General features: G+C 37.1%; 1 protein-coding gene across 3 annotated transcripts in view; it reads right to left on the bottom strand.

The window, feature by feature from the left end:
* The window catches only part of CLOCK (clock circadian regulator), a 135,151-nt gene that overhangs the window by 15,015 nt on the left and 96,347 nt on the right, over positions 1–23,789 (bottom strand). For all 3 annotated transcript variants that reach the window (XM_029945680.1, XM_029945679.1, XM_029945681.1), the window contains 10 exons: positions 23,192–23,274; positions 22,882–22,988; positions 20,996–21,143; positions 20,386–20,461; positions 13,640–13,781; positions 11,391–11,491; positions 10,626–10,715; positions 7,208–7,360; positions 2,725–2,934; positions 1,754–1,959 (listed from right to left, as the gene is read on the bottom strand). In XM_029945680.1, the coding sequence (XP_029801540.1) occupies positions 1,754–1,959; positions 2,725–2,934; positions 7,208–7,360; positions 10,626–10,715; positions 11,391–11,491; positions 13,640–13,781; positions 20,386–20,461; positions 20,996–21,143; positions 22,882–22,988; positions 23,192–23,274 (1,316 nt within the window). The remainder of the gene's footprint in view (positions 1–1,753; positions 1,960–2,724; positions 2,935–7,207; positions 7,361–10,625; positions 10,716–11,390; positions 11,492–13,639; positions 13,782–20,385; positions 20,462–20,995; positions 21,144–22,881; positions 22,989–23,191; positions 23,275–23,789) is intronic.

Genomic DNA, 23,789 nt, shown 5'->3' with positions numbered 1-23,789 from the left:
CACTGAAAAAAATGCATGAGGATACTTCATCCATCTCTGGCACCAAATCTTCAGTCTATTTCTGCTCAGCTCTCACTTCTACGGCTTTGTGTGCATTGTTCCCTTGGGCAAGAACACCCTCCTGGGACTCCCCGTCACACGTGCACCCAACGCCAAGCTGTCTAAGACTCGGGCCAAGTACTTCCTCTGTGAAGCTTGCCCTGAGCACACTCCTCTCTTCATTGCTTGCCTCAATCCATACACCTGCTCACTTTATCTTTCTAAAGACCTAGGAAGAAGTATTTATTATACCAATAATACTGATTTGTTTAACTTTCTACGCCTTCCTAGTCTGATCATTCTCTTGGGATGAGGAATGTGCCAGCCATACTCACTTTAGTAGGCATGCAAATGTTCACTGAAATATAGATTTTCCCCTCAAAAAAAAAAAAAGTTCTACAAATAGTTGCTAAATTGTACCCTCCAAAATGCACATTAGCATTCTAGATTAATGAATTTTTCCTCAGGTTTTAAAACTAACACTCTCGAGTTCTATGGAGCACATTCATAATAGCTCCTTTCAGAATGTCAGAGCTAAAAGTTGGACTTAACTTGAGGAACTGAGTTCCAAAGAGAAGCAATGAGTTCTCCGTGCTTTCACTGTCTCTGTGATACTGCAGCTTCTTTACTCTCTGGAAATTATTGGATTTTAAGAAAATCTATTACACAGTTTGATACAACAACAGAATTATAAAAAGCAGCAGCCTACTTATATTACAGTGAAATAAATAAAAAATAAAAAAATATTTTAAATAGTTTCAAGACTACAGAGATCCTACAGTTGTTAAAAGATAGCTTCCCAATATATGAACTAATGGCATTTCTTCAAAATACTTGGTTTTTTGGTTTGTTTTGAAAGAGAGATAGCATGCATGTGCACTGGGAAGAGAGGCAGAGGGAAAGAGAGAATCTTAATCCATGCTTAGTGCACAGACTGACATGGGCTCAATCCAAGGACCCTGGGATCGTGATCTGAGCTGAAATCAAGATTGGATGCCCAACCGAGCCACCCAAGTGCCCCCAAAATATTTCCTCCTAAGTCAGCTATTTGGAATGCCCACTAAAATAAGTCATAAATGGCGGTTTTTCTAGAATGGCCCACAAAAGTTTAGTGTACTCTAAATTTAAGCACCTGAGTTTTGAAATCAGACACCCAGGCTAAAATTCATAAACTTCTCATCACCCCCTTAGCTACTTATAAGGCCATGACCAAATTACTTAAACTCATTTTTTTCTTATTTGGGAAATAAAAAACCCTAATACACATTTAAAAAAAGAATTAAATGAGAGAGTGTACTTTGACACAGTATTTGAGTACAGTACTCAACAAACTGAAGAAAGGTAAATTAGTTTTACTCTATGACATATATCAGTCATGGTAGTATCTACCCTAACCATGGCTACTGCATGAAAACTCACCAACATTTGTACAGCAATGATGAAAGTTTCAGAGTCACAGAAAGCCCATCTAACAGTGTGCTCTAGATACTGGACTTTAATATTTGGTAGAACATTTCTGGACTGGGAACAAAATTTGTTTTTATCCATTTATTAAAAGTCCTTAAACAATGGACATATTCTGCAATTTTATTTCTAGTTCAAGAGCTCTGGCAGGAGTTAGCTACAAACTAAAATCATGTTTTTAAAAATCAACATGTTTTCTAAGTAACCAATGTTTACAACTTTGGAACAACTCATGAAATAGGACAAGCACCTGATCTGTCTGTCCTGAGCGAACGTCGTCACTGCGGCGCTCTGGGTGCTGTTCGGCGGCACACTAGATGGAAGCTGGACCACACTCCCGGCGGCCGGCTGCGAGACCACCATGGTGTTATAGAGCGGGGTTGGCAGAGTGCTCTGTGTCTGACTAGGAAGCGAGGTTTGCTGACTGTGCCCACTCAGTACATTTTGTTGACTCTGCTAGAAAACAAAAGATTTTATAGATAAATTAAATGAAAACATTTTTTTCAGTAAATATACATCCACTATTAGCATGATTCTTAACAACAGTTGACAGGAAAAAAAAAAGGCAAGACTTGTTACTCTGGGAGAAATCTAATGCAAAGGTAAAAGACTTGTAGTAACTGAGAATGAATTAGTTTTCAATCCTTGCTTGAATATAAGGTATGACTTTAGAAAAGGAGCATGATCTTAATAGGGATGAAATAAAATATACATGAGCTTTCAGTTAAGTGCCCGAAATGAGTGACTGACATTAAATATCTTTATAGATTTCATTTGAAGTCTTGGGATTTATAGTCACAGATGTGTAACAATTATCTATATCAAATTTCCTAGAATGAAATTTCTTAGAATATTGATTAAACTATCAACGTGCCCCAACTGTAAAATTTTAGAATGTCAAAATACTAAAAGCATTTAACATCAACAACAATTTTGTACCAAATATTTTAATAATCACCCTCAAAACTAAATTTGCTATTATTTTATTTATTTTTAAAGTAGACTCCAAGTACAAGGTGAGGCTTGAACTCACAACCCTGACATCATGAGTATACACTCTACCGGCTGAACTAGCCGGGGCTCCTAAACTAAACTTTCTAATTATTACTGTTAAAGGTTAAAATACAGAATTATTCCAGATAGACCTTCATTTTTGATTCAGTGATAGCATACATTTCAATCACTGAGTCTTCCATAACCCACGACACTTGATACCGTTACCTGACTTGATGTACTTTGTAAAGTCTGCTGCTGTATCAAATGCTGAGTTGTGCCAATGTGTCCAGTATTCATTCCACTTTGAATTTGGTTGGTTTGAACGACCTGGCCCTGCATGCTTATAGGTGCAAGTTGTTGGATATTAGATGAATTTCCAGAAGAAAGTTGAACGGAACCAAAATTCAAACCAGGGGTTGACTGCTGTAAGAACATCTTTAAAAATAAAGATCACATTGAACCATGGGATCATGAGCTGTGTTGAAGTCAGATACTTATCCAACTGAGCCACCCACGCACCTCTACAAATTAAGTTTTAAAAGCAAATATCAGGATGGCCTAAGTCATTCTGAATGAACAATTAGCAATAAATAATTACTAAATAAAACAATTCATATTCATTCTTCCAGTTATCCTAACCCTATCATATTTCCAATTATCAGAAAAAGTGTTATAAATTTCAAAATCTCTACCTGTTTGAACATTTTACATGTTGGGGACCATTTGTTTTATCAGCTAGCATGACCCAAGCTCAGTGCTACTCAAAGGCCTGAGGACTGGAAGAGATCCAACATGGTGGAGAAGTAGGGGGGTCTAAAGTTCCTGTGTCCCTTAAACACAGCAGTCTTGAGGTTAAAAGACTTTGAATCCCAAGAGTCCGGGCTGCAGAGTGGTAAACATGTCTCCAGGGACCCACAACGACAACCTGGCAGGCCACAGGGCTACTTCAGCAAACAAATCAAAGTACACCTGGTGGAGGGTCCAAAACATCAGAGTAGGGAGATAAAGCAACCAGAGTCGTAACAACAGAGAACAAGTACCACTCTCCAAAAAACACCTCCTCAAGGGCCAGGCCCTGGATACTGTATGACCCCTCTTTAATATAGTAGTGCTCGGAGGTGCAGGCCCTGTAACAAGTTTTAAACATGTAACAGAAAACTAGCAAAAATGATGAAACAGAAGACTTTTCCTCAAAAGAAATTCCAGGAAGAAATGACAGCTAATGAATGGATCAAAACAGACATAAACAATAGAACAAGAATTTAGAATAACAGTCATAAGGTTAATCAATGGGCTTGAAAAAATTATGGAAGACAGCAGAAAATCTACTGCTGCAGAGATCATGGAACTAAAAAATAGTCACGATGAATTTAAACATGCTGTAAATTAGGTGCAAAATAAACAAGTGGTGACAGCGAGGACTGAAGAGACAGGAGAATAGGTGAAATAGAAGATAAAATTATGGAAAAAGATGAAGCTGAGGAAGAGAACTAAGTGACTCAATGAAATGGAACAATATCTGTATCATAGGAGTTCCAGAAGAAAAGAGAGAGAAAGGGGCCGAAGGTACACTTGAACAGATCATAGCTGAGAACTTCCCCAATCTGGGGAAGGAAACAGTCATTGAAATCCAGGAGGCACAGAGAACTCCCCTCAGACGTACCTTGAATCGATCTTCTGCATGATATATCATAGTGAAACTGGCTAAATACAAAGATAAAGAGAGAATTCTGAAAGCAGCTAGGGACAAAAGGGCCTTAACCAACAAGGGCAGACACATAAGGGTAGGAGCAAACTTATCTACTGAAACTTGGCAGGCCAGAAAGGAGTGGCAGGAAATTTTCAATGTCCTGAATAGAAACAATATGCAGCCAAGAATCCTTTATCCAGCAAGCCTGTCACTCAGAATGGAAGGAGAGATAAAGGTTTTCCCAAACGAAAACAGAAGGAATTCATCACCACTAAACTAGCCTTACAAGAGATTCTAAGGGGGACTCTGTGAGTGGAATGTTGCAAAGACTATAAAAGACCAGAGACATCACTATAAGCATGAAACCTACAGATAACACAATGACTCTAAATCCATACCTTTCAATGACAACACTGGGTAAATGGAATAAATGCTCCAATCAAAACACATAGGGTTATCAGAATGGATAAGAAAACAAGACCTATCTATTTGTTGTCTACAAGAGACTCATTTTAGACCTGAGGACACCTTCAGACTGAAAGTGAGGAGATGGAGAGCCATCTATAATGAAACTAGTAGTCGAAAGCTGGAGAAGCCATACTTATATCAGACAAACTAGATTTTAAACTAAAGGTTGTAACAAGAGATGAAGAAGGACATTATATCATAATTATGGGGTTTATCCATCCAGAAAAGCTAACAATGATAAATATCTATGCACCAAATTCAGAAGCACCCAAATATATAAAACAATTAATTACAAACATAAGCAATCTTGTTAAGAATGTGGTCATTGTAGGGGACTTTAATACTCCACTTACAGCAATGGACAGATCATCCAGACAGAAAATCAATAAGGAAACAATGGCCCTGAATGATACACTGGACCAGATGGACTTGACAGATATATTCAGAACTTTTCATCCTAAAGCAGAATACACATTCTTCACAAGTGCACACGGAACATTCTCCAAGACAGATCACATACTGTGTCACAAAACAGTCCTCAATAAATAGAAAAGAACTGAGATCATACCATGAACATTTTCAGATCACAATGCTATGAAACTTGAAACCAACCATAGGAAAAAGTTTGGAAAAGCTTCAAATGCATGGAGGTTAAAGAACATCCTACTAAAGAATGAATGGGCCAACCAGGCAACTGAAGAAGAAATTTAAAAATATATGGAAACAAATGAAAATGCAAACACAATGTTCAAACCCTTGGGGATGCAGCAAAGGCGTGCAGAGGAAAATACACTGCAGACAGGCCTATCTCAAGAAACAAGAAAATTCCCCAATACAAAATCTAACAGCAAACCTAAAGGAACTAGACGCAGAAAAATAAAGAAACCCCAAGGCCGGCAGAAGAAGAGAAATAATAAAGATCAGAGCAAAAATAAACAATATAGAACCCCAAAAAACACAAAAACCAAAAACAGAACAGATCAATGAAATTAGGAGTTGGTTATTTGAAAAAATAACCAAAAATTGATAAACTGCTAGCCAGACTTCTCAAAATGAAAAAAAAGAGGACCCAAATAGATAAAATTATGCATAAAAATGGATTCATCACTACCAATCCCTCAGAAATACAATTATCAGAGAATACCATGAAAAGTTTTTTCATAGGGGTTTTTTGGCAACAAAGTGGACAACCAGGAAGGCAATGACAAATTCCTAGACATCCACACACTACCAAAACTCAAAGAAACAGAAAATTTGAACAGACCCATAACTAGTGAAGAGGCTGAATCAGTTATCAAAAATCTCCCAACAAATAGAGTCCTGGGCCAGAGGGCTTCCCAGGGGAATTCTATCAGACATTTAAAGCAGAGTTAACACCTATCCTTCTCAAGCTGTTCCAAAAAATAGAAATGGAAGGAAAACTTCCAGACTCGTTCTATGAAGCCAGCATTACCTTAAGTCTCAAACCACACAGAGACCCCACTAAAAAGGAGAATTACAGGCCAATATCCTTGATGAACATGGATGCAAAAAGCCTCAACAACATCCTAGCAAATCGAATTCAACAGCATATATAAAGAATTATTCACCATGATCAACTGGGATTCATTCCTGGGCCACAGCACTGGTTCAATATTTGCATATCAATCAACATGATACATCACATTAATAGAAGGATAAGAACCATATGATCCTGTCAATAGATGGAAAGATGTAAAAGATCTGTATGCTGAAAACTATAGAAAACTTATGAAAAAAATTAAAGACGACACAAAGAAATGGAAAAACATTCCATGCTCATGGATTAAAAGAACAAACACTGTGAAAATGTTGATATTACCCAAAGCAATCTACACATTCAATGCAATCCTAATCAGAATTGTACCAGCATTCTTCTCAAAGCTAGAACAATCCTCAAATTTGTATGGAACTACAAAATACCCCAAATAGCCAAAGTAATATTGAAAAAGGAAACTAAAGAGGAGGCATCACAATTCCAGACTTTAGCCTCTACTACAAAGTTGTCTTCATCAAAACAGTATGGTATTGGCACAAAAACTGACACACAGACCAATGGAATAGAGAACCCAGAATTGGACCCACAAATGTAGCCAACTAATCTGACAAAGCAGGCCAAGAGTATCCAATAGAAAAAACACAGTCCCTTTAGCAGGTGGTGCTGGGAGAACTGGACAATGACACACAGAAGAACGAAACTGGACCACTTTCTTACATCTTACACAAAAATAAACTCAAAATATGGATAAAAGACCTACATGTGAGACAGGACACCATCAAAACCCTAGAGGGTTTTTATTATAGTCTTTATTTTTAGTTAATGAGAAACAAGGATGTTGATGGAAATATTCTAGGAATGAATCATACTGTAAATGCAACCATATTGAGCAGGTAACCAGTGAGTATTTACTGAACTAAATTGATGAAATATATCTCTTGCATCTCATTTTTAATTAAGAAAAGTCAATTTTCCTAAGAAACCAAAATGTGAATGGTATGCTTTGTCTGTATTCAAATATAATAATAACTTACCTGCAGCCCTTGACCATGGACCATTTGAAGTTGTTCTTGAATTTTTCTTAGCTCTTCTTGTTGCCGATGAATGTTTGCCTCTATCATCCGTGTCCGTTGCTCTAACTGGTCTTTTAGATGCTGCATGGCTCCTAATTGAGCTGAAAACTGAAACTGAAGTCCCATGTTTGGAAAAAGTGTAACATATTTTAGAATCATTTATATTCATAATTGTGCAATGTGAAAAATAAACATGTATATCATGAGCTAAGAATGTTATGCCAATTACTAATACATTGCCTCTGGCTCCTAATTCACCCACCTTTGCTTAGCTTTGTGCTACTGGAACTCAGACCTTGTAAACATTCTCCTTTGTCAGTGGACACAAACTCAGTCATGTCAGTAGATGGAGCCAGAGGGATACTGCACAGGGAGGTGGCTTTCCAGCCAAGTCTGACTGGCTTCCTTAGGGGAAGCTCCCCAACAAATTTTGCTGGTATCCCAGCAGGTGGTTTCCTGCCCTCCAGACCTAGTCCCTGACCAACTCAGTGAACCTCCCTCCCGTCCAGTGGCTACAGACACACCAGCCCCAATGGGACTGAGTTTCAACCTGGCCGGGAGGAAGAAGAGTTTAGGAGGTTGGGAGAGTTTTCCAAGTTGTTCCTTCTTCGCATATTGTACTCTCCTTTTCGCTTATGGTTAGTGGCTGCTCCCTACATCCCATTATCCCTATATTCTTTAGAATTCCCTGTTACTAATCATTTTTTATATTAACCCTATTCAAATTTCTGGTATGGCTTCTGACTTCCAACCAGTTCTTAACTGATTACGAGTACACACTGGCATTAGAAAACCAGAGATCATATTGTGGCTCTAACATTTCCTAGAACAAGGTACTTAATCTATACCATTTAACAAATGAAAAAGTAGCCTGCTCTTAGAGTTATTCATATCAAATTCTGTCATCCCTACAATGTCCTCCTTGTACACATCTGAAGGTTATAAAAATCTAACAGATAATTAACCATGTTTTTACTCATATATTCTTTTTCTTACAAATTTATAATGTTTACTTTTAAGACAGAGCATTAGCAGGGGAGGGGCAGAGAGAGTGAGAGGGAGGAGACACAGAATCCAAAGCAGGCTCCAGGCTCTGAGCAGTCAGCACATTGCTTGATGCAGGGCTCGAACTCACAAACTTATTATTACCTGAGCCGAAGTCAGCCACTTACTCACTGAGCCACCCAGGTGCCCCTCCTATTTTTAACTGAAACTATTCTCAGACAAGTACAAAATGTAGGCTTTTAAAGTCCAAGCAATTATGAATAAATGCAGACATGAATGAAAACAGTTATTCTACTTCCAGAATTTTCAGTGTTATTTTACTATGTTTTACTTGAGTCATAAGCAGCTTTTATTTACTACTGCTTGAAATTTAGCCACACTTGGTGATTTATCACTTAGGTCTATACAGGCTCATTTAATTATTTCTAAGAATATTTAGTGCAAGATATAGTTATACCAGAAAGAATTTTGATTTATTGGAAATGTGCCTTAATCTTAAAATAGCCTCCCACAGTGAACTGCATCTAACAATGAGAAATGCCCTCCCAAAAGTTTTCCCTCTATCTTCAGAAGTTTGTGCTGAGGATACTGAATATTACTTTTAAAAAAGTACATAACTCAGACTTCTAAAGTTGACAATAACCATATCTTACATTAGATTACACTAGGTATGAGAAAACATCACCAATGTGTATCTCACCTCTCTTATGCCTCTTAAAAATATTCAAAATGTTGCATTTATGTCATACAAATATATTTTATCCTAACAAAAGTTATTGACACCTTTGAGTAAACATTACATTGTCATTACTTAAAGGATTTCTATTAAGTGCAAATAGTAAGATACACAGAAGGCAGAAAGGCAGAATAATAGGAAATAAAATCTTAGAACTAAGAGGCAAAGTGTTTGGCTTTATCACTCAGTAAAATGAGGTCTGAATATTTATTAACATTTTTGACATAGTATTAAATTTCATGAAAATATCACTGTAAAATGTTAAGCAATAGTCATCCAGTATCTTAAGATTAGTAAACTAATAATATTCAAAGTATGTCTAAATATTTACATCAAAAATCTGTTGGGGTGCCTGGGTGGCTCAGTTTGGGTAAGTGTCTGACTTCAGCTCAGGTCATGATCTCACGGTTCGTGGGTTCGAGCCCCGCATCAGGCTCTGTGCTGACAGCTAGTTCAGAGCCTGGAGCATGTCTTCGGATTGTGGGTCTCCCTCTCTCTCTGACCCTCTCCTGCTCACACTGCCTCTCTCTCTCAAAAATAAATTTAAAAAAAAAATTTCAAAAAAAAAATGGAAAAGAAACCATTTTATTCTGAAGGTTAAAAGAATTTGAGGACTATAAACACTATTCCAACTACAGATAATATTTAAGCACCATATATAATGACATGGGATGTCAAGATTATGGGGTTTAGGTAATTTACAACATTGTTAATATACTTAGTACAGGTGTCATATAGCTAAAATGATATGTAGTATAATTTAGATAATAACCATGTACAATAAAGGTATTTTTAGAAAAATGTTTTTTTACCTATTCTTAACTATCATTATTTGAAATACTGTTAAGGTATATTTAACATGAAAGAAAGTTTGGATTATTTTTATCACTACCACGTAGGTTTAATGTGTTTGAGGCACTGAATTAATACAGAGTCATAAATTACAAGTTGGGAATTTCTAATCAAAAGTAACTTAGTGTCAATTTTGTACTACCTCTTCCTTTGTATTGCTAATTTCTATATTTAGGCCTCTTTCAGGACTGAGTCCAAGCAACACTTCTTCCAGAAAGTTTTCATTCACTTCCTCGGGCTGCATTAGGGGTCCATCTAATGTGCTCACCTATCAGCCGATATACCCTGGGCACAGACTATACAATGTTGCACTGTAGTTATCTGCCATTCCTTCTAGATGAAATAAACTCTTACAGTACATATATTAGTATTCACCTGCAATATCTCAAGAACTCAATAAATGCCCTATATATGAATGAATATATGAATAAAATTATTTGATTCTTCCAATATCCATAGGAAGAACAAAATGAATAGCTATATTTCGTCTTTAATATCCTATTTCTATCTGTAGTGTCTCTCAGTGATTATAGCATATTAAGCAGGATAATTCTTTGTTGTACAAAACTGTCATGCATCCTCCAAGACAACTAGCATCCCTAACCTATGAAGGGCCAGTGGTACCCCATAATCACGGACAATCAAAAATATCCCCCAGACATTATAAGTGCCCACAGGTGAGATTCACTGCACTAAAAGTATATGTGTTTAAAAATCTCTATTAGTTAAAAAACCATTTATCATTTTAAAATACTCAACTGTTTCAAACAAACAAACAAAAAATACCTGGGACATGCCTTGTGGAATTGGTAAATTTGCAGCTTGAGACATCACTGGTTGTGTTAACGACTGACCGACAGACTGGGAATTTATGGACTAGGAGAAAAATAAAAAATAACGAGTGACAATTATACCCATCCACAAGTAGTCTCACCAGAAATACCACCATGGCATCTTTATAACTGAATTACAATTTGCTTCATGCATTTTTATCTGAGTACAGGCTTGCATGCTTCCCCCTCTACACTGGACATGCCTAGTCCCTATTTACCTTGTATCTTTTAAGACATCTGCCACATTACCTTGCATGGGCTCTCAGGAAAAGTTAAATGACAGAACTGAAAGTAACTGGTATTAGAAATTAAATATTAAAATGCATCTAGATTAACTTTTTTTTTTTTTAACTTTGGTAGCGGGAAGAAAGGGAGAGAGAGGCTCTGTGTTGACAGCACAGAGGGGCTTCATCTCACGAACCGTGAGATCATGAGTTGAGCCAAAATCAAGAGTCAGACACTCAAATGACTGAACCACTCAGATGCCCCGATTAACTTTTACTAATTTTAAGTACTATTTAATATTTTACCTGTAAAATAATCAAGAGCACATGTTTGAGAACTACTTCACAAAAAGGGAAGATCTTGAGTGTTATTTATCAACAGGTGTGCTGGTCTTTATAGAAAGGGATAACAAATTAATTAATTTTAAAGATGTGGATGATTTCTTTCCCTCTTAATAACTCTGTATTCAGAAGAATACTAACTGAAGAGTTACCTGACTACTAAATGAGGACCTCCTTGGTGCCATCTTTTCATGAGCTGGTAAATGCGGTCTGGGAGGAGTGCTAGTATCTGTTGGGATCTTTGTTGGTGTTGCTGATGTTAGTCAACAAAAACAAAACAGTGTTAGTATTTTATAAAGTAAAATTTCCAAAGAGTAATCTCAAAATGAATTTCAGTGAATAAAAATGATCTTTATTTTTCTAAATTATTTAATAAAAGTAAAGTCTATGACAATAAGATGGCTCATTTGAATTACTTTTTTCTTAAAGACAAAGTAAATATTTGAAACAGGAAAACTTTAAATTTAAAAATGGCTGCTACTCCTATAACTCAATAGTAAAAAAAACCTAATAACTCAATATAAAATGGCTTAAAAATTTGAATATAAACATGTCTCCAAAGAAGATCTACAAATAGCCAACCAACATATGAAAAAATGGTTGACATCACTCATCATTAGGGAAATGCAAATCAAAACCACAATGAGATACCACTTCATACCTGTCAAGATGGCTGTTATCAAAAAAAGAAAAAAGAAATGCTGCCTAGAATGTGGAGAAATTGGAACCCTTGTACACTTAAAATTGGTGGGGATGTGAAATGGTGCAGCCACTGTAGGAAACAGTAATGGAGGTTTCTCTAAAAAACTAAAAAAAGAACTACCACATGTGATCTAGCAATTCCACTTCTGGGTATTTATCCAAAAGAACGGCAATCACGATCTCGAAGAGATACTTGCACTCCTATGCTCAGTGCAGCACCATTCACAATAGCCGAGATGTGGAAACTGAATGTCTACTGACAGGTGAATGGAAAAACAGAACGTGGTAATATACATACAATAGAATACTATTCAACCTTTAAAAAGAATGGAAATTTGCAAGATATACAGCATGGGTGAATTTTGAGGACATTATGTTAAGTGAAATAAGCCAATGATGTAAAAACAAGTACTGCATGACTCCATTATATGAGGTATCTAAAATAGGCAAATTCATTGAATCAAAGAGTAGAATCATGCTTGCCAAGGGTTGGGGCACAGAAGGAAATTAACAGGAGCTACTAACCAATAACATCTCCATTTAATACAATGAATAAGCTCTAGAGATCTGCACTACAACACTGTACTTAGAGTCAACGATAGTGTATTATATGGTTAAAAATTTAAGAAGGCAGATCTCATTTTAGTATTCTTCCTGTAGTAAACTAAAGGTTTACTTCAGGTTTCAGGAAACCTTGCGGGTTTTTGAGGTTTAACAATGTATTCCTAATTTTACATTCATCACTATGCTAATGAGTACGTACTGATTTACAACTGATGCATTGTGTATCTCCCTCCATTAAAAGTATTACATAAAAGTATAATTTCTTTTATTAAAAAAAAAAAGCTACAAAGGAGAAACTTTTTTTCCTAAGATTTCAGGAATTCTATGTTTAACTTCCTTAATGTTCTATCCATGGTGCTGGGTGGTTCCAACAACCTCCTTTTCCTTACATAGTATTAATACCTTGGGAAACGAAAGTACTCGACTCTTTATACAAAAAAAGGTTACTAATTCAATGATAACTATGCAAGTCTTCATTAAAAACAAGAACTAAAAAAACTTTCAAGAAGCAAACTTAAAGAACACTGACTGATTTTTACCAGTCAAAAAGGAATAAACTGTTTTGCTGTATTTTTTGAGGGAAAATTAAAAGCAATGTAATAATAGCAACCCTACTACCTAAATATTTTACAGGCCGCTTTAGAAACAATTCTTTGTTAAATGTGAGCAATGTGCCTTTTGCTCACTGGAAAATTAAACAGATTTCAGAAATGTAAAACTAATCATTTTAAGTAGCATTTTACCCATCTTTCCTCCTGCCTTCCCTCTGGCAACCAACCAGTCTGTTCTCTATATTTAAGAGTCTGGGTTTTTGTCTGTTTTTTTTTTTCTTTATTCATTTTTTCCTTAAACTGGAGAAGGGGATTAAGAGTATAATCATCGTGAGCAGCACTAAATAATGTATAGAAACGTCAAAACATACTGAACACCTGAAGCTAATACATTATGTTAATTATACTTGAATAAAAAAGTAAATTTAAAAGGAGTGTTTCTAGTTTTTTAACCTATAATACTACAATAAACCTTTTCATGTAAAAAAACAATAAAAGTAGCATTTGATGAAAAATGCTGACACCACTAACAATTTAGAAACACTCTCTTGAAAGAAAGTTTGCTTTCAAGCTAGGGTACTCACAGGAAGGGTCTGAGACTGCTGTGTGAGATGATTTTCTTGAACTCCGGGAGGAAGCAGAAGGCGTTGGGCTGTGATCAAACCTTTCCAAGGCTTCTTTGAGACTGACTGTGTTTATACGATTATCAGACCCAGAATCTTGGCTCTAAGGAGACAGAGTAAAATAAATGTTTTCCTGTAGTTCAGTTCAGATATCCCAAATTAGCAATATAACTGGCTATTTTTCCTTCCCCAAATCAGTTTTTACCCACAACAAGGCAAAGGTACCTGTGTAATATTAGGTAAAGAAATAAAGATTTCTGTTCTATAGCCAGATATTTTTTACTTCATCTCTCTTCATCTGTATAGAAACAGATGCAACAGAATGAAGTTAAACTCTTTGTTAACTTCTACCATACACAAAAATTTAACTCCTAAAAAATTAAGACCTAAACATAAGTGCTAAAACTATAAACCTTTTGGGAAAAAAGGGGAAAAGCTTTATGACACTGGATTGGGTAATAACTTCTTGGATGTAACACTAAAAGCACAAGCAACAGAAGTGCATCAAAGGACACTACAAATACAGTGGAAAGGCGCCCATGAGAGGGGGGAACACACTCACAAACCTGTTTCTGTTAAGGAATTAACACTCAGACAACATAAAGAGCCCTAAAACTGAATAGCAATCCTCTCTCCAAACAATCCAATTAAAAAAACAAAGGTCTTGCATAGATACTTCCCCAAAGAAGATACACAAATGGCCAATGAACACACTGGAAAGATGCTCAGGGTGCCTGAGTGGCTCATTCTGACTCTTGATTTCAGCTCAGGTCATGATCTCAGCTCCTAAGATTGAGCCCCACGTCAGGCTCTGCCCAGATTTCTCTCCCCCTTTCTCTTAGTCCCTCCCTGACTCGTGCGTGCACTCTGGCTCCCTCTCTCTTTCAAAATATGTAAATTAAAAAAAAAGAAAAAAAAAGATGCTCAATGTCGCTAATTATTAGGGAAATGCAAATTAAAGCATTGAGATACCACTTCACACCATGAGGATTATTTAAAACAAAACCAAGGGGCGCCTGGGTGGCTCAGTCGGTTAAGCGTCCAGCTTCGGCTCAGGTCATGATCTCACGGTTGTGGGTTCAAGCCCCGCACTGGGCTCTGTGCTGACAGCTAGCTCAGACACTGGAGCCTGCTTCAGATTCTGTGTCTCCCTCTCTCTGACCCTCCCCTGCTTGTGCTATCTCTCTCTGTCTCTCAAAAATAAATAAAAAACATAAAAAAAAAACCCAAATCACCAGTGTTCACAAGGATAAATTGGAACCTTTGTACACTGCTGGTGAAAATTTAAAATAGTGAAGCTACTATAGGAAACAGGATGATGGTTCCTGAAAAAATTAAATATAGAATTACTACATGATCCAGTAATTCCATTTCTAGGTATATACTCAAAAGAATTGAAAACAGAGACTCAAACAGGTATTTGTACACCCATGTTCATAGCAGCATGATTCACAAAAGCCAGAAGATGGATGCAACCCAAGTGTTCATTGCTAGATGAATGGATAAACAAAGTTAGCATACACATACAATGGAATATTATCTACTACCTCAAAATCTCCTGTATTCGCAACCTCATCTCTGAAGATCCATTTGCTTGGCTCGCTCTAAGGAAAAGCTAGATGTCTATAGAAAATACCACGTCCTTGTAGGACTCTTAAGTGGTGGCTATTTTCTCTTTCCCTACCTTCAGATCACTGCTCTGGAGGGGAACAGAAGTCCTTCTACTCTTTCTACAACTTTCCCCTCTTCTCCCTTTTCAAAACTCACAGCCAGAATCTCACATTATCATTATATGACTATCTCTCATTGGTACAGTTATCTACTGACCCTACCGTCACTCCTAAGGACCTGAATTAAAATGTCTGCTCCTGGCTAAATCTACCCTCAACTAATTCTTAATTCTACTGCTATCAACATCAGTATCAATTCACACGTTCATCATCATGTCTTCTCTCTTCCTTGATATCTTCTCCCACAAATATCTTGATTTCCACCTGTCCTCTGTCACTCGTTCTTACAGTTATATCCTAGACCTTGTCATTACCAATAAGATTAATCTTACAGGGTGCCTAGGTGGCTCAGTCAGTTAAGCATCTGATTCCTGATTTCAACTCACGTCATAATCTCACAGTTCATGAGATCTAGCCCCTGTGGGTTAGCAGTGTGGAGCCTACTTGGGATTCTCTCTCTCTGCCCCTTTCCCCACTCGCATGCATTCTCTCTCAAAATAAATACATTTTTTTAAAGAATAAACTTTCCATAATCTCAATTTCAAAGGTCCTTCTGTTCACCATTTATTATTCTCTTTAGTACCTCAATTCCAATAATCCTTTAGTGGAACATAAAATACATTGATTCTACCATGTTTTCACACTAATTTTATATCTTCTCTCCCCTCTTTACCAAGTTTAAATTCATGGTTAATCAGCATAACCACACCCTTATAGGTAATCATCAACTCTCTTGCTCCTAATCTCCCTTCACCACACTCCCTTGGAAAAATCCCAACGCTATTTAAATCCAATTTTTAATCTATTCCATGTCTGTTCACTTTCTTACTCTCCCAGAAAACAATAAAAAACTTTTAAATGTTTATTTATTTTGAGAGATAGAGCGTGAGCAAGTGAGCATGCACGAGTAGGCGAGGAGCAGAGAGAGGGAGACACAGAATCCGAACAGGATCCAGGCTCTGAGCTGTCAGCATAGAGCCCAATGTGGGGCTCGAACCCATGAACCGTGAGATCATGAACTGAGCCGAAGTCAGATGCTTACTGACTGAGCCACCCAAGCACCCTTCCTAGAAAATAATTAAATGGTTGCTCCACTCTTTTCAAACCTCCAACAACTCTTCTCCTAACGTCACTCTTTGGTTACCCTGCTTCCTGTTTCATTATTGAGCATTGCTTATAAGCTCCTATTTTTTTTAATGGATAGATGGCATCTGGTTTAATGGCAATTTTTAAAATATAATTTGTCAAGCAATTTGTCAAGCTGGTTTTCATACAACACCCAGTGGTCATCCCAACAAGTACCCTCATCCCTGCCCATCACCCATTTTCCCCTGCCCCCACCCTTCATCAACCCTCAGTTTGTTCTCAGTACTTAAGAGTCTCTCATGGTTTGCCTTCCTCCCTCTTCTTAACTATTTTTTCTCCCCTCCCCCTCTCCTACGGTCCTCTGTTAAGTTTCTCCTGTTCCACATAGGAGTGAAAACATATGGTATCTGTCTTTCTCTGCCTGACTTTTTTCACTCATGTAAGTTCCTATTATTATATCAACCTACCTAGCAGCATCTGTCCTCATCCATTCTGCCTTTCTTTATGTCACTACAGATCAGGGATCAACAAACATGCTCTCTGTGAGGGTCAGAGAGTCAGTATTATAGGCTTTGGGGGCCATAGTCTCTGCTGCAACTACTGAACTCAACTTGCTGTTGCAGCACAAAAACAACCATAGGCAGGGGCTCCTGGGTGGCTCGGTTGGTTAAGCATCTGACTTTGGCTCAGGTCGTGATGTCACGGTTGGTGAGTTAGAGCCCCACGTCAGGCTCTGTGCTGACAGGGCAGAGCCTGGAGCCTGCTTTGGACTCTGTATCTCCCCCACTCTCTCTCTGCCCCTCTCCTCTTGCACTCTTTGTCTCAAAAATAAATATTTCAAAAAATTTTAGAAAAAGCAAACATAGGTAATATATACAAGATTGACAATCTGATGATATAATTTTCATGTGTCACAAACACCATTCTTCTTTTGAATTTTTTTCAATCACCTAAAAACATGTGGAAACCATGCTTTTAGCTTGTGAGTGTTACAAAACCAGGCAGAGAACCAGATTTGACCTAAAGGTCCTGGTCTCTATGAGGTCAAACCCCTCTATCATTGAATGATCTTTTTGCTAACTATGCCCAATCTGTCCACCTGTGGACTGGATCCCATCTTCTCTCCTCTGCTCAAGAACTTTGCTCCAGCATTTTTTTCTCTATCTCTTATCAGTAATTCTTCTCCCTCCATCAGACCATTATCAGTACACAACCATGCTATTATTTCTCGCACCTTAAAAAGCAAAACCTTCTTTTAAACTTCTTCCTTTTACTGTTCCACTCCTCCCCTCTTTGTAGGAAAGCCTTCCCTACTGTCTCTAATTACCCTCGTCCCAGAAAATTCTCTTTTAAGCATACGCTAATCAGGCTTTCACTTGTACTATTATTCCACCCAATCTTTTCTTATTGATCAATGAGTACTTGTTAAATTCAGTGCACACTTCTCAGTGCTCATCTAATTTAACCCACTTTAGTGGAATCTGACAAAGTTGACCGTTCATTCGTCATGGGCACACTTTTTCTTGGCTTCTAGGAAAACTCGGTTTCCTGGTTTTATTCATACCTCACTGGGTATTTCCCTTCAGTCTCCTCTGTGATTAGTTCTTCCTTGCTTCTTTCACATCTTAATGATGGAGTGCTCCAGTGCTTAGCCCTTGGTCTCTCTCACTCTCTCTCCATTCACTCACTTGGTGATCATATTTGGATTGATGACCTTAAAATCCATCCACACATTAAGGTTTCTCAAAAATCTATGTCAAGTGGACCTCTTCCCTAACTCCAGGAGGACTATGGTGGTAACAGTAAATAAACACAAGACATTATGTGGAGTGTATTTTGGAAGTAGGGCTACTTGAATTCCCTAGGATTGGACACTGGCCTGAGAGAAAAAGAAGAAGCAAGAAGGAACAATCTATTACTTTAGTTTCTCTAACTGTCCTAAATTCAAAGAACCCTTGAGGCGCCTGGGTGGCTCAGCTGTTTAAGTGACCAACTTTGGCTCAGGTCATGATCTCACGGTTCATGGGTTCAAGCCCCACGTCAGACTCCGTGCTGACAGCTCAGAGCCTGGAGCCTGCTTCAGATTCTGTGTCCCTCTTTTGCTTTGCCCCTCACTCACGCATCTCTAAGAATCAATAAAAAACATTAAAAAAATAAATAAATTCAAAGAACCCTAGATTTAAGCACTTCTCTCAGAAAATGTGTTTTACTAAAATATACTGGATCTTCTTTCTCTAAGCATCAAAGCCTCTTTGAAAAAACTCTTTCATGTGGGATTCATGATTGCAGAAAACTTCTCTGGGTTATTCACTGCTGTATTATGAGCATCTAGAGCCATGTCTAGTACTTTCTGGCACATGGAAAGTACTTAATAAGGTTTGTTGAAAAACTGAGTAATACTCCCCTGTTAACCCTGGGGATTTTAGGTGACTGAAAAAAAAATCAAAAGAGAAATGGTGTTTCTGACAAATGAAAATTATATCATCAGATTGTCCAGCTACACTCAATCATGTATATATTGCCTATGTTTGCTTTTTCTAAAATTTCTAAATTTCTAAAATTTTGAAAATGAATGCTGCTTACTTAACTCACTTTTTATTCTTGATTCTTTTCATTCCACTATTTTCTGCAGGTCAAAGACAACTGTGGTAGGGAACCTCTGACCTAGCTCACATTGATCCCCGCCTCCTGGTATTCACCACCTTGTATAATCCTTCCCGTTTAGCACAGGCTGAACCTAGTGATTTGCTTCTAATTAACAGAACAGACAAAAATGGCGGGTTATTACTTCTGTGATTAGATTACAAAAGACTCTGACTTTCATCTTACTGTCGTTCTCTCTCCCTGGAGAGAGATGCTTCCTCTGATAGAAATGGCTACCTGGAAACAAACTAAGGTTGTCTGGCCATTAGCCAGCAAACCATAGCACTCAGTTCAACTACCCATGAGGAACCCCATCCTTCTGACAACCACTGAGTGAGCCTGAAAACAGATCATGCCCCGGCTGAACCCTGAGATGACTGTGGCCTCAACAGACAAGTTGATTATAGCCTTGTGAGAAAACCCTGGGCTGAAACCTTGACTGCAGCCAAATGACCAATTATAAGCAGAGGGACCATCTAAACTGTGCCTAGGTCTCTGACCCACAGAACTATGAGATAATAAATGTATATCAAGTTTTTTACATAGAAACAGGTAACTAATATACTATACTTATACCTGACATAAAGAAAACAGAAACCAGATTTCAAATTCTGACTATAACTTCCAGCCAGCCATGTGTCTTTAGGGGAGGCTTCCCTTTACACCCACTAAAACCTCAGTGTCAACATTTTCTTTTTACATTTATTTATTTTTGAGAGAGTGATACAGAGTGTGAGCAGAGGAGGTGCAGAGAGAGAAGGAGACACAGAATCTGAAGCAGGCTCCAGCCCTGAGCAAACATTCTGCAGAGCCCAATGTGGGGCTTGAACCCACGAACTGTGAGACCATGACCTGAGCCGAAGTCAGACACTTAATCGACTGAGCCACCCAGGCACCCCTGATGTCAACATTTTCAAGATGGGAATATTACCTAAGAGATAAGGATGTCTGAGGAATAAATGACACTTCATAATTCATATAGAGAACCTAGCCAGAGCCTTGCACACTGCAGGCAATTAGTAAATGGTAGTTTAAATGTGAGATCATACATGCCTCTCCCTAAATAGGAGGTCCTTCAAATCTTTTTTAGAAGCATATCAGGTTTTAAAATATTAAAAAAAGTAAAATATAATTATAATCCTGCTACAGGTGAAGAAATGAAATATTTGAAAAATAATTTTCATATAAATTATTGAGTCTTGTTTTTCCTTAGGAAGAAATATTTTTTTTAAACTGTAAGATACATACTTTGTCAGCAGCTGTCTCAGGAAGAGACTCTTCAATGCCAAGTTCTCGTCGTCTTTCAGCCCTAACTTCTGCATAACTACAAATGGGAAAAAATAGAATTTCAGGCCTAATCATTCATTTACAATACTGCAGAGGTGCATAGCTGGTTTGTTACGGGTCTTACTTGTTCACCACGGACTCCAGACTATTTGCTATGCACGACACAATCCCAGAACACACCTATAGTTTTCTATCTTCATCTATGTAGCTCAGAATATTTTTATGCTGCTGTAAAGGATCTGTAACTACACAGGACTTGAGAAGAATTTAAAAAAGAGAAAGTATGCTGATCTACTCCAGGGTTCATTTTATGTGACTGACTTAGTTAGTTAAAATTTCTGCTCTAAACCGTAATAAGTCAAGAGTTGTATTCTATTTCTATATAATGCCTGTAAGTAAATTTACTAAAATTAAGGCCTGTAAGTAAATTTAATAAAATCTTAATGAAAGCATGTATCAAAAATTAGGAAAAAGATCACTGTAGCTCTTAACAAGTCATGCCTAAAAGTTCCATTGTCAACATCACTATCAGTGTTTCTATAACTCAGAAATTCTATAAAAGAATTATTACCTTACTACGGTGTGAGTACAAACAATAAATTCTGGCCTGGAATTCCACTGATGATAAGTGATATAATAATGAGTCTGAAGCCAAATCCACTGTTGTCCCTTGGTGAGGAATCTGTAATAACATGATTTGCCTTTCCCGTACTGCATTACTAAGAATAAAAGAGAAATATATTTATCGGTTCATATCGTTAGTTATGAACCTGGTTTTTAGTCAAAGCTAGCATTTACATTTAAATCTGCCTTTAAAATTCAGTGGCTTTTCAGTAACATATATATCAGTTATAAGAAAATGTTATTCCACAGAGATAGTTTAAGATCCCAAGCAATTAACATATCTTCCACAGTGCCCAACTTAGAGCCAGTTACTGCTGATCTCAGTTATCTTTCACACATATTTCCAAACATTTAAGTATAAAGTATTCACATATTAACTTCCTCCTACCAACAGACACCGAAGAGCAGTAAGTGATCACATTTGAGGTTTTCCCCACAGGTATCTTGGCAGGTATAGCATCTTTGAAACTTTTCATTCAAAACTTTAACCAAAATCAGAGTAATTTAATTGTTTCAAGTAACTTATAGCTACAGTATTTCCCAAAACATTCTTTGTCGGTTGTAAGTTCTGAAGCCTTTTAACAGATACTAAGCAAAAAAAGTTTTGTAGTTAAATTAATTTGGGGAACATTGTTAAATAGTTTATTATTTAGTCTTCTCAAAACTTCTAGTATGCTAATTTATGTCATAATTCTGTGGGTAGGGAGGTGGTAGGAATTATGAAGTGCTTCCTAGTCTTCCTTGACCATAAAATCCATTTTTAAGGGACCGAGATTCAGTGAAACAAACCTTAGGAAATGCCAGTCAGGAATCGATCAATCAATCACTCAATCAAGATCTCTCTCTCTCTTGATGAGGAAAACAGGTCTACAAACTTTCAGTTGCTTGTCTCAAACTACCCAGCTAGTCAGGAGAAGTGTCAGATCTTTTCAATACACCATAGAGCCTACTGGCCCTATCACTTGGAGTGCATAATGGGTTTTTTTGTGCTGAAATTAATTTTACTCTGAAATCTCCCATTTAGATGATGCTGTTATATAACATGGCTCATTTTCACAGAGGCCTACTAGATCAGCCTAAGACATCATGAAAGTATCATAAATATCTAATAAAGCTGTAGAGGACACTCCAAGAGGTAGGATTTGGGGAGGAGAATCAGAGACGCAAATAAAACTTACAATTAAAACAAATTTCGGAAACAAAGAAGCAATAGCATGTGGTAAGGAGGGAGGTCTAGACTCTAAACCTGTCTCTGCCATCAATGAATTGTGGGATTGTAAATTATTTAGGTTTCCTGTGTCTCAGTTTACTCATGGAGACATCTACTTTCTAAGGAAGAACTGTGGTGATGAAAAATGGAGATAATGTACATAAAATGTTTAGAATATTGCCAGCCAGGCACAAGTTGTTAACATTCCTGCTGCTAATAAGCATAATGGCAGGTAACATGAAGCACTTACTATGGGCTTTCTAAAAGTTTCTTTAAATGTGTACCTACCTCCTGGGCAGACTTACATGCCTGAAATAAAAATTTATGAAATAGTGTTCTAATATTTTGACATACTATCCCAATCTTACTCTGGATGTAGAACTTATACACTTTAACAACAAGGTTTATTAGATGCCATATTATAGACTGAAATATGTAAAACAGGAACAAGCTTAATTTAAATTTGATCGGGGATTCCTACTAGATTGGTTATAAAGTGAAATTTCCCAATATTTTTCAAAAATACAAAATCTTACAAGTTTGCATTTTACCGCCTTCTATGAACACATTACTTATTAGACTAAAAGCAGTTACTATCATCAGAAGTATTAAAATCTACTTACAGTGCTCATGGCATTTTGCCAAATTTTCTAGGTCATCCACATGATAGTAATCATAGCCTGATGTTCCCAGAACTTCAAATGGCAAATATCCTATTATAGGTGGTGCCCTAAATCACATATAAAACAATCGATATTATAACTTTTTCCATAATAAGAAATACCTCAAGTAGAAATCAGTTTTGGAGGAACTCTTTATTTTTTGAAAAATGGACAATGGATTTGAACATCTGATTAAATGTGTCCTTGAAATTCATTAATTTCAAGAGTTATATGACAATTAGCTTTTAATGGAATTTAAAAATGAAATTACCTGTGATCTAGAAATAGGAACTTCCATTCTAAACTATGTCTAGATGTAAACTCTTCATTAGGTTCTTCAACAGTGCACATTTCCTACAAGTAAATTAATAATTAAAATTCAGAAATACTGTTGTGTCCTTAAAAGAATTTTAAATATTGTTAGCCATAAAAGTCAATATTAAAATGATCAACAAGAGACAAACTATGGCAAGAGCCCAAACGTTCACTGACTGAAGAATGGATAAAGAAGAGGTGGTGTGTACACACATGCACCCACACCATGGAATATTAGCCATCAAAAGGAAGGAGATCTTGCCATTTACAATGCAACTAAATGGAGCTAAAGTGTTATTATACTAAGTGAAGTCAGTCAGTCAGAAAAAGAAAAATACCATATGATTTCAGTCATAGGTGGAATTTAAGAAACAAAACAGACGAATACAGCAGAGACGGAAAAAAGAGAGAGAGAGGAAAAAACATGAGACTCTTAAATACAAACTGAGGGCTGCTAGGGGGTGGGAGATGGGCTAGATGGGGGGTGGGCATTAAGGAGGGCACTTGTGATGAGTACTGGGCGTTGTTTGTAAGTGATGAATCACTGAATTCTA

The sequence above is a fragment of the Suricata suricatta genome, chromosome 1 (assembly GCF_006229205.1).
Source record: "Suricata suricatta isolate VVHF042 chromosome 1, meerkat_22Aug2017_6uvM2_HiC, whole genome shotgun sequence".
NCBI classification, from domain to species: Eukaryota; Metazoa; Chordata; class Mammalia; order Carnivora; family Herpestidae; genus Suricata; species Suricata suricatta.
This window is presented reverse-complemented; position numbering and strand designations above follow the sequence as displayed.